Genomic DNA, 12,063 nt, shown 5'->3' on the forward strand with positions numbered 1-12,063 from the left:
TACAACGCTCTGCTTTCAGGTGGGCCTTGTCTTACTTCTTACTCAGTTCAGAAAATTTGCATCCTTGTTTTTGCTACTGCATCCTGAAGTACGGTAGAAGTCAGGTCTGAACCCATGATACAATCCATTTTTAGTCTGAATATAAAAATGCAAGTACAGCTTTTTAATGTGGTGAGAAATCTCCCACTTGTATGGGAGAAAATACCCCTTTGAAAATACAAGAGTCTAATAAGTTATATCTTGTTCTCCAAGTTTCTTATTTCATTTGCCTTTCAATGATTTGGAGGCTTTATACTGGTTGAAGATGTGGACATAGATAAGGTCATCTGGACACACAATAAAATCCCTGGGATTTAGAGGGTTTTCAACATTCAGTTAAAAAGATAATTTCAGTGTCTCACCCTGAAGTCTGAACATACTTGTTTTGTTTCCTCAGTAGCCAGAAGGACTGACAAGATGCCTGAAAGGCGTGGGCTTTTTTCCAGTGGAGTGTTAGCTATGGATATCCAAATTAGTCCTTCAGAATGATCATTTTTGTGCAGTCTTTTGCTTGAGAGAGGTTCTTTATTTAAAGAAATGAAAATCATCATTAATCATAAAATATTATTAATTTGTAACGTTGCATGAAATAATTTGAAAGTTGGTAGCTGAGCATTTCCTAGCATTCTCTCTTGCAAAGTTTTGGAGAATTTGAAGTTAGATCCTCAGTTACCTGAAATCAAGACAGCTTTAGTGTTCATATTAAAAATGAGTTTTGCTGCTCTTGCAAGGAGAAAGTTTAGTTGCTTTCCTTTCAGATTTCCTTAAATATGGGCTAGAGCAACAAGAAGTATCTAGTCTTGCGTGGCAGGCCAAATCTGCTCAATACACAAAATAACATGCTTATGGTAACAGCTGATTCTGATGTTGTTATCATTACTCTGAAACAGGCCAGTTGTCCTGATGAAATGGCACAATGCCCTGAGGAAAAAACCTGGGATAAGCAGAAAACCTACACAAAATACTAAGAAAGCAATGTTTTCCTAGCAGAAGTGGGCTGAAAGGCCTGAGGAATAAAACCAATGCTGTGACTTTACGTGAGCTCACCAAACATCAGGGTCACTGTGAAATGGCCGGATCTCACCAGCAGGAGCCTGGAAAGACCCAGTACCTTTTTGTCAACACTGTTCTTGCTCTTTTCTTTTTTGGTAAATGGGCTCCTGAGCATGAGCATGTTCAAATGGGAAATTCCCTGGATCACAGAGACAAAAGCTGTTTTATTATTCTCTAAGTGCTGGTTTAAGCAGGGTAGATGGGATTTTCACTGGGAGTTAGGAGTCCTGTAACTCTCCAGGCGAGCCGCTTTAACCACCCTCCATTCACCTTTAATCCCTGATCTGAAATGAAGCTTAATATTGTCATTAGTATTTATAAAAAGTGTGTGGATCGTGAGCGCAAATTCCTCAATACATGCACATTTTTATCATCCACTGTACTCTGATTTCTGTAAGATGTATAGAGCCAGCTCTTTGGCCACCATTTTTGCTGTTCCTGTCATTGAAAGCTGTCTCATGAAGTTGTGGGAGCTGTCTGCATTAATTTCTCCTCTTTTCTGGAGTTGATATTCGGCAATGGAAGCAGGCAGGAGCTGTGCTTCTGCCCAAGTGGATCAAAAGACCAGGCTTGCTGCCTTTTTTATTAATTTTGTATTGCCCACTTTCAGAGTAGTCTCCAGGAATTAAACTGTCCCTCTCCTACACACAGCCAAGTGTTGGCACCCACATTTTGTAGGTTAAAGATTGGTGTGTTGTCCAAAATCAGAGCCCTTCTAGCTTTTGGAACAGATACATGGTGAGGGCTCAGGCATTTATGGCACCAAGAACCAACCTTTGTCCATCCCCACAGAGTCTCAGTACAAGTAAGCCTTGCTAGAGCTCTCATAGAGGCCAGAAATTAATTCTTTTAATTTCATTTTTGCTTTGTGATGAGTAGGGTACAGATTATCTCAGCAGGGGATTCTGTTTGCTTCTTGGGTGCAGATGAGATCCAGCTTCACTGTTATCCACAGGTGTTCATAGGAACTGGTGAAAGGAGATGCCCATTGATACTAACCTTTAATAGAGAAAACAATATAAATCTATACATTGGTCCATGGAATTTATATCTTTATTTGACTGTTTATATTTGAACAAGACCGGGCCTGGAGAACTGTAGTTTTTATAAATTAGAAGGTTTGCTCCATGTTTGGGTGAGAAAAAGAGAAAGCAGAGAAAAGAGATTGAATCAGAATTTAAAGATCAAGTGTATCTAGATTTCAAAATCCTACAGAGCATGAGGGATGTTACCAGTTTTCTCCTACTGCAGGTTTCTCAGGGAACAACTCACATCAACAAAGCTAAGCATGATCTGGAGGGCTGGAGGGCACCTCTTGGGTTCTGTCTGCTCCCCTCACTCTGCAGCAATGAGTCCCACAAGGAAAGTAGTTTCAGGGTCTGTGACCTGTTTAGAGGACATTGGGGGCTGCTTGGTGGGTGGTTTGCCTTTGATATGGCAACTCGCTGCTGACTTGCCAGTGGTTTGAGAGCTGCGTGCCTAAGGCTGCATGTTGGAAGAATACCCTTTATAGACAGGGAATCAGAGCTACTTGCTCCCATGTGTTTAGTGAAATGCTGATATTCTTCAAAAAATGCCATAGCTCAGGAAGAAGGTGCTGTTCAAGTGAACTTGGTAAGAAACCCAAACTTGATCCCATAATCTTTATTTATGCGGTTTATACATACTATTTTGAAAGTGTATGTAACAATCTGCTTTGTAAGGTGCTGCATGTATCATTGTGTATGGAGAAAACCTCAATAAAAACATTTAAAACATTTGGGTTTACAATCTCTGTATGGAAGATTGCAAGTTAGTTTATTTGTCCAGTAATAGTAGTTTTAAAGTCTGTGCAACTATTGCGCCTTTGAGAGAATATTCTTCAATAGAAGCAGGTTTCTCAGGTTTATTATCCACTGATCAGCTTTTGGACTTTTTTTTTTTAATTCTGTTAACTTGCCACTGTCTTTTAGAGAATGCACATCTGAAACCATACAGCTAAGGCTTTATTTCTCTTTCTTCTTCAACTAGTCCTATAGCTTCTATCTGCGTCACTTAAATTTACAATGTGAACCGTCTTTTTCTTACCTGTAGTATCCCAAGTACTTAACAGCATACACCTCCAGAGGGCTTGTTGCTCTGGAGCCTCAACCTTGCAGTGGAAGTGAGTGGGAGTTTTGTAACTGAATTTGGGGGTTCAGGATTGAGTCCTAAGTGCTGTAACTTTGCTGGTGACCTGGCATTCAGAAGAATGGATCATATCACTAAGCAGAAATGTTGTGCAACTTCTGCAGGTTATGCAAATCCAGCTTTTCCTCCTCTCCTGGTGAGTCAACAAACCTTTTCCTGGCAGTCTAACAACTGAAAAGATGTTTCTTAGAGTGTAAGAAGATAAAGGTCCATGCCTGTAGTATTTTCTACATAGTGAATCAAAGGCAGAGAGAGGATGGTCAGCACATCCTTAACCTCTGCTTTCCCATTACTGACTTTACCCCAATCATTTTGTATTTTATTCTTTCAGTTGTCAATACAGATTACATGTTAAGAATAATGTACAGTTTTGACGCTGTGGTATTAAACTGAAGAGATCAAGATAAGACAGAAGCAATGAAGAATCAGGGCACCTCACCAAGTCTGAGGAGGCTGATTTAGGTTGCATCTTCAGGCACTATAAAAGCGTGTAGGCAAGGAAGTTCTAGGTAATTCACTACAGACTATGCTGCAACAACCAGCTGAAACTGCTCGTCATCTGTCACCTGCTTTTGATCTTCTGAGATCCTTTGAAGACACCTGTCTGAAGCGGTATAGAAAGAAGGAAATTTAGCTTCTAGGTTTGATTATCACAGGACTATGAAAAAGGGATAAGTTCCCTTTTGTGATAATTTGATCATTTTCCTTTTCTGACCAGAACTTTGCTCTTTCGTGATACTTCCAACTTTTGCTTGCAAGCTACCCACTGTAGGAAACCAGGATGAAATTGGATAATTGGGCTTGGGGATGCATTTGAAGAAGAAAATACCTCCCGTGTCAAAGTAAATTTTTCAGAAATTGCTCCAGTGCTCCAGATTTTTAGATTAATCCACAGAATTTGGCACCTCTGCCTGTGGGAATTGCCTGGTTTTCGGGGAGAAAACCATACAACAGCAGGGATCTTCTGAATCTTTTCTCCCTTTGCTATAGCAGAGACATTTGCTCCCATGATTTCTGTTGGTCAAATAGCTATTTTGTTGGATTTTGTGTGGACAGGACAGTTTATAAAGAAACCAACTTGTCCACAGTCTTCAGAGAACAGAAACTTGACTGCATACACAAGGCACTACTTTGGGTCTTTCCTCTTCTTTCTGTACTCTTTGGAACAGAAAGTTTGCTAGGGCAAAGTGTTAAACAAGTCATGATTATTTTTGCTACAGTTTGTACGTATGTATGGTGGCAATGCAGTAAATGCCCTTTTTGACATGGTTTTGGCTTAATTTTGTTATTGCTGGCTCATTGGTGATAAGCCAGCTGATTAATGTGGCTTTTTATTTCCTTTGTTTTTTTGTTCTTAAAAGTTTTTGCAACAGTGTGTAAAACCCAAGCTGATTTTGCAAACCGTGGCAAAAATTTGCTCTAAGGTTTTTTTGAAAGATAGCACCAAGACCTTTCTGTATAGTTTGTATTCTTCAACATATACTGTGGGCAGATTAATATGTTTATTTAGTCTGTAATATTCTTTCAATAAGAAAATATTTCTGGTTTATAAGGAGAATTTAATCGTTGGCCACAACATCAACCCAAAGACAAAATGTGTCTTCCTTTTGTTGTTTTATTTAGTTTACTGTATACATAGAATCATAGAATCATAGAATAGTTAGGGTTGGAAAGGACCTTAAGATCATCTAGTTCCAACCCCCCTGCCATGAGCAGAGACACCACACACTAAACTATGTTGCCCAAGGCTCTGTCCAGCCTGGCCTTGAACACCTCCAGGGATGGAGCATTCACAACTTCCTTGGGCAACCCATTCCAGTGCCTCACCAGCCTCACTGTGAAGAACTTCTTCCTTAGATCTAACCTAAAGTTCCCCTGTTTAAGTTTATAGCCATTACCCCTTGTCCTACCACTAGATCAGGGATTTGAAATGCTGTGGCTAAAATACTGCAGTGGCTGACCACAGTGGTACTATGCTTCAGACTTCTGATTCAGAAACTGACATCTTCTTAAATTGGTTTGCTCACTGCAACCAGTGAGTAAACTGTGTTGCCTGTTGGTCCGTCTTCCCCATTTCTGTTGTAGTGGGAATCTTTTCCCTAAGAGCCCCCTTTTCCTGCAGAGGGACTCCTTAATTTGGGAGGTCAGGAGATGTTCTGCTGGAGGTGATAGATACATTCAAGGCAATAGATCGCTATGAGAATCTCAGCTGTCTTTAGGCTCGGGAAACTTGGAAAAGCTAGGGGTCAAACAGAGGTGAGAAAACTGGCTTTGGACGTGCTGAATGCCCTGCTCATCAGCTCATCACTGACATCAGTTAATTGTTGCCACCCCCCTGCCCCCGACTCTGACTGAATGATATTTGGTGTCTCAATGATACTTTGGGGTAGACTTGCAGCATGCAGACACCCTCTGCTTCACCTGCAGGTGGAAGAAATTTAGCAAATAACTCTGGTTTCCCCAAGGACTTGATTTTGTATTTCTTTCTGCTTCTAGGTGTCAGTCCGTTTCTCCACCACCTCTTTTGTCCCCACGAAGAAGCCCAGCCTACCCCCTCAGTGACAGTGAGGACTCTTGCCACTCTACTCAGCTCACCAAGGCCTCCAGCTCCAGACTGCACCTGAAGGACTGGAGCAGCCGTACGTCTACGCTGAGAAGCACCTCCACAAGCCCATCGGACACCGACTCGCCGAGCCACCCTCTTAAAGCCATCAGTGTGGGTGCTTTGGATAAAAGGTTGTCTGTGTTCAAGGCTGATGACCAAAAGGAGAGTCCAAAGGAGGCTCAAGATGGGGAAGCAATAGGGAGCCATCCACTCGCCCGGAGCACCCTGTCCTTGGGCACTGCCACCAACTTGAGGAACCTCTCCCTCAGCCGGGCTAGTGTCCGCTCCCAGGCACTGGACATCAGGCAGAAGATCACAGAATGGGAGTGCCGCCGGGAGCTGTCCCCCAGGATGAGCATGTGTGTGGACAAGAGGGATGCTGGGGAGAGGTCGGGCAGTGACAGCTGCCCCAGCGTGCTGACCTCTCCTTGCAGCGAGAAGACGTTTGATTTCAAAGGGCTCAGAAGAATGAGCCGAACATTTTCCGAGTGTTCTTACCCAGAAACAGAGGAGGAGGAACTGCTGGACAGGGATTCCTGCCATCGGTTTGAAAAGAGACCAGGCAGGAGCGAGACTCCTTCTGCCACTTTCCTCAAGAGCCACGTGAGGAAAGAGTCCTCTGCTGTGCTCAACAGAATACAGAAGATCGAGCAGGCGCTGAAAGAGCAGCCCGGCAGAGGCCTCCCCCAGTTACCAAGTAGCTGTTACAGTGTTGATAAAGGGAGGAAAAAGTCCATGACTCTGAGTACTGTGGAGGGACTGAGTGAAACCGCAAGCGATAGCAAAGGAGGGAGTGTTATTTTGGGGAGTGAACCAGAAACACCTACTGAGACTGAGAAAAGCAGTAAGATAAAACAGGGGATTACTGCGAACTCAGCTGTCCCTAAACTGCTCCTCGAAAGCCCAGCTAACAGCGCGGTGAATCCTGTCCCCAAGCCCAAACGCACCTTCGAATACGAAGCAGACAAAACCCACAAAAGTAAACCAAGCAATGGCCTACCTCCATCCCCTACACCTACCGCTCCGCCCCCCCTCCCGTCCACCCCGGCACCCCCTGTCACCAGAAGGCAGAAGAAAGAGTCGCGCTTTCACAGAAAATCCCAGAATAGGTAAAATTCAAGGAAATGTGCTCAATCTTCAAATAAACGAATGCGCTGTGGTTTTTTTAGTAACAGTGTTTTAAATTCTCCCTCTAATGCAATGTTTTTGGCTTGAGAAATGCTAGAAGTTGTGTGCAAGACAAGTATTCTTTCCACCAAGCTGCACTGATGAGATGTGCTGGTACAATACCTTTGCATGGCTACAGTTCTGGAGTTCTCCAACTTACATTCTTCAAGCCCTGAAAAAGGCTCTATGCTATTTGTGCTAAAGATTATCTAGTTCATCTTGGCACAAATGCTCTTACTTGTGATTTTTAATGGAGCATAATTCCCTTATCTTCTTGTAGTGGGACCATAGCTGGTCTGTTGTAGTCCTGTGTTCCTGCTCACTGCAAACATACCTTTAGAGGGTTTGTGTTTCCAAAGCTTGTTACTACAGTGGTTGTGTCAGTTTTATGCAATGCTGGTGATTTTACTTAATTCAGTGCTTAGAAATGTTGTCCTAAATTACTATCAATAGCTGTAGGGGATTAATGCTGAGAAAAACATGTTTTAGCATAGAAAGGCCTCTGTGTCTTTCCTGAGTTAATGATGAGCAGAGGATATGGCTACATTTCCCCAGCAGTCTTGCAGCTTGGCTTCTTTTAATTAGATGATTCCTCTTGAGTTTTGGAAAATGTAAAGCTCATTCTGATCACCACTTAAAAAATTGTAGGCATCGTTGCTGATAAGCATTCAAAGTATGGCATTTTTAACAAGTTCACCTACCTGCACGTGTGTGTGAGATACACAGGCTCTTGGTATTTAGTGATGGGCTTTGCAAGTAACTGCTAAACAGCATCTCAGGCTCACATCAGTTCAGCACCTGGTGCTTGATGTTGGCTCAGTCAATTAAAAGTTGATGTCAGCACAACCTGACCTGAAGTGTGCTGGGGCAGGAAATGGAGAAGGGGAGCCTTCAGAGTCTGCTCTGCTTTCAAGAGATGCTTCTGAAATGGATCAGACAGCTCTGCTGATGTGTGTAGTTTCTCTGGGAAAGGTGGGTGGGGGGTGCAGGCGGAAGGGAGAGAGTGTGGAAATCCAAGCTCTGATTAGCAGTGCTTATCTGCAATAAATTCTGGCAAAATCTCAGTTCTGGCAGTAATCTCAGTTAGAGAAAGTAAATCTAGTTTTTAACAAGAATTTGTGTAGCAAAGCTGACCTAATTTTGTTCAACACTGCATTTCCAATGTATTGAAGACAATGGTTTTTAAATGTTCTGCTATAAATGATAGCCTTTATCAGAAAACTAAGGGGCCAGAAGTAAAATGGTCTGTATAGTGGGTGGCAGAGAGGAATGAATAACAGGAGATAATTCTTGCACAGAATCGGTGTGTGACCTGTGGCTGAGTGATCCAAGTCATCTCCGAGTGCACACTCACACTGGGTTTGAGACCACACAAGTCATCTAAGAACCACCGTATTTTGTTACAATGAGTTTGTGAGGGTGAAGTTTTGAATCTTCTTTCAAGAAGAGGCATAATTCATGCTTGTCCCTGTTGTTCTGCAGGTTCAGTGTCCTGTCATAGCAGAGTTAGACAGCAGCACCATGCAGCAAAAATGCCTTGCTTCTGGGTGGGGCTAGTAAGTATGAGCCTAAGAGAAAAGCAATATTTATCAATTTAAGCTGTGATTAGTGAAGGATAAATGGAAGGATTTGCAGTGATATCATATGTGCCTAATGATTCTTGCAAACCAGTTTGACATTGTACAGGGTAGGTTTCCATTTGCTTGTAACAGCTTTACCCTACTGTAGTTTAGTGATTTCTCTGGACTTACCTCTGCTTAATGTTGACCTAAATAGGTTTAAATCAGTCTCCCAAAATCACAGGTTTGCTGGCTGACTTCAAGGCTGGCTGGAAATCCTTTATGAAGTATTAACTTTGTTGTGTTTGCTATTGTCCTTTCGTTACAGTAAGGAGAATTCCAGCATTTACAATGAGCATGAGACCATACAAGTCATCTAAGAATGACAATATTTAGTATTAGTTACTGAAATCTCAGTCTCTAAACTGTTCTCTTTCTGAAAACAGATTTTTTTTTGAGAACTGTTCTCTTTTTGAAACATAATGTTTACAGCTTGTAGCTGTGTTTTTCTGCTTGAACATCCATGTGGTTTGCACTGACTGGAATGTCATGAGAATCAACTGTGGATATTTATTTTTCTAACGTTCTGGTTAAAAACACAGTTGTTTGTTGTGGTGGCTAATTCAGCAATACAGTAAAATGGAGGAAGTCTCTCATATTTGCCTGCTAGTATAGAACCGGTCTGTATTCAGAGGACCTGGTGCCCACAGTAGCTTTTACACCTCAGATTGATGTGAGCTGGACATTCCCTAGCAGATGGAGATCCTCTGGTGCAGACAGAGTGCAGAAGAGTGTCATGGGGTACGCTTGGTATACATGGGCCACAGCTGCGTGCTGGTCCACAAAACTGTTCCCATTATCCTAACCACTGTCACTACATCATAGCATTGCCTTGAAATCTGTCAAAGTTAGGTATTTAACTACTTTAGAAAGTCTCATTTCATACACGGATATGTATTCAGTGCCTGAGCATCTTTTATAACCGTGAGTAGGCGTGAAGGAGAGGATGTCTGGGTCTGAAATGCATTGTTTGTTTCTGCTACGATCCTGGTGTGCATAACATAGACCTGTATATTCTTAAGATTAGGGAAAGGAGAGAGAGGGGGCTCCTAAGCCTGCCTCAGACCCATAAATCTGCTCCAGTTGACAAAAAGAAAATGCTCTTGTCAAATGCAGTGTCTGTATGATAGTCACTGTATTGCCTATATGGATACTCTTGAACCAGTTCACAGGCTGAAGTATGTCTCATGAGGCTCTGCCACTACCATGTGGATGTTCTGTCAGCATATGTTTCACTCTAGCTGGGGAGAAGAGGAAAGGGGGGTTTATTGCAGGATGGTTTACTGTTAATCTAGTTTGGGTATCAGAGAGTGAAGTATGGGCATCAGCACAGCCTCTGCAAGCCTTACGGCATCCCAGGGTTTACACTCTGACCTAAGCCCATTTTTCCTACCACTTCATCCTCAGCATTAAGTCAATAAAATGAATGCTATCCCTTGTATAGCTGGCATGCAAACCATGCACCTCCCAGCTGTAGTGTAGACATTGCCTCAGAACAAGTAAACTAGAGAACATGCAGAGCTTGGCCTCCTCCTCCCCTAGAGCTGCTCAGCAGTACTGGGGCAGGTGTGGATGAGAGGTGGTGAATCCCCTCTCCTTCAAGTACCCAGGTAGGAGACAAGTTGTATGGGTTCATCTGACCCAGCTGCCCCTCACCTTCCTGCCAGAAAACCCAAACCTTCAGGCCCCCAGCTATCAAGCCCAGGTTACTTGTCCATCCCAGAGAGCCTTAATTTCCTTGATCCTTTGTCTTTTGCTGCCAGTGCTTGACACAGGCCGTGCAAGGAAATGGGTGCCTTTCACATGGGTCTGCCTTTGGCATTTGCATACTGACCTTTATGCGGAAACATCTCTGAAGGTTCAAGATGTGAGTGTTTTCAAACTAAGAGCTACATCTCCCAGAGCAACCGGTGGAGGAATGCTTTCCAGAAAAACATCTTTCTTGAGGACAGAGGGCCACATGCTTCTGGGGGCCCTGGCAAGAGCAGGGCAATTTCTAATCTGAGGACTGTGCTGCTAACTTACTCTGTAGCCTTTGAAAAATATCACTTATTTTCTTGGTATTTTCTCCCTGTCCACACAGTGGGGATAACTGCTTCCAACCTCATGGAAGTGTCACAAATTGCTGTACTAAAGACTGCTTTGAGCACAGGACTTGAGGTCCTTTAAAAGTTAGTCCTTAGAGCATGATGTGTAATTGTTTTTTGTTGGTTATTTTACACATATTTCTTAGCAAACAAATGCTCGGCGTAATGTTTGAGTCATTTTACATTCTAGTTACTAACTACTTATTGTTTTAAACTTTAGAAAATCCTTTGAGTTTGAGGATGCGTCAAGCCTGCAATCCCTGTACCCTCCCTCCCCAACTGAAAATGGGACTGAGAGCCAGCACAAATTTGGATCCAAGAGCACTTTAGAAGAAAATGCCTATGAAGACATTGTAGGTAAGAACCTGTTGCAGTAGATGGGAAGTTGAGCCTTGTGGGCAGTGAACATGTTCCCTGTGCAGGAACATTCGGTGTGGTCAGTAAAGAGAGATTACATGGAGGATAAATGGGTTTGATGCATTAGTGCAGACATAACCCTCAGCCTGCTTACAGGAGGTCTGAATGCTTTCAGACTTCATTGGTTGGTATTGGAAACAGACTGTTTGGTCAGCTTTTTGCCATGCTTTTCAAGAACCAAATAATTCTTTTTATCAAGGCTTTGGCTTGAAGCCATGAGTGGTGTAAAAATGTAAAGAACTGAACTTGAGATGGTGTTTACAGAACTATCCAACAGCAAGATTAACCTCATAGGCCTTGTACGCTCAGCCTGAGCTTTTCAGGACTCCTATATGGACTGCCTCAAAGCAGTTGTTTATAGCTCAATTCTAGGTTTCCCCTAAGTTCCAATTGCTAGTTAAAGAAAAATTAATTTCCTTTAGCTGTACAGCCATCAGGAATGTGCAACAAAAACACTGTTTTGATTAAGCTTCACAAGAAAAACATGTTTCTTTTGGTCTTAGAAGGAAATGTATGGCCTATGCATACATTCTTGTAACATCAAAAAAGTTGTTATAATTACTGAAAATTGGGCAGCCCTTCAAAGCACAGATTTTCCACATAAGTGATGAATATCTGCATTGTTTTTAACTCTTTCAGTGTTGTATTATTACAACAGATACAAAGGGTACTTCATTTTACTTTGGACAATGAATCTTTATCTACCAAAAACTGGAGGGCTACCAAGATAGTCAGGGGCCCTAGAGCACTTGTCCTCTGCAGAGACACTGACAAGCTGGTCTTGTTTAGTCTGGTAAAAAGGACCAGAGGCGATCTAATACTGCTTACAAATGTTTGAAGGGCAAACAAAGATGATAGAACAAAACTCCTGTTCGTCCTCCCAGTTGATACAGCAAGGAATAGCGGC

General features: G+C 42.5%; 1 protein-coding gene across 1 annotated transcript in view; it reads left to right on the forward strand.

Annotated features, from left to right (window-relative positions):
* LOC104405029 (suppression of tumorigenicity 5 protein-like) overlaps positions 1 to 11,116 on the forward strand; it is a 32,533-nt gene extending 21,417 nt beyond the window's left edge. Inside the window, exons 2-3 of the mRNA XM_010013621.1 lie at positions 5,758 to 6,975; positions 10,960 to 11,116. Of these exons, the coding sequence (XP_010011923.1) occupies positions 5,758 to 6,975; positions 10,960 to 11,116 (1,375 nt within the window). The remainder of the gene's footprint in view (positions 1 to 5,757; positions 6,976 to 10,959) is intronic.
* Positions 11,117 to 12,063: the final 947 nt, after the last annotated feature.

This window comes from Nestor notabilis, unplaced genomic scaffold, assembly GCF_000696875.1.
Source record: "Nestor notabilis isolate BGI_N333 unplaced genomic scaffold, ASM69687v1 scaffold1184, whole genome shotgun sequence".
NCBI classification, from domain to species: Eukaryota; Metazoa; Chordata; class Aves; order Psittaciformes; family Psittacidae; genus Nestor; species Nestor notabilis.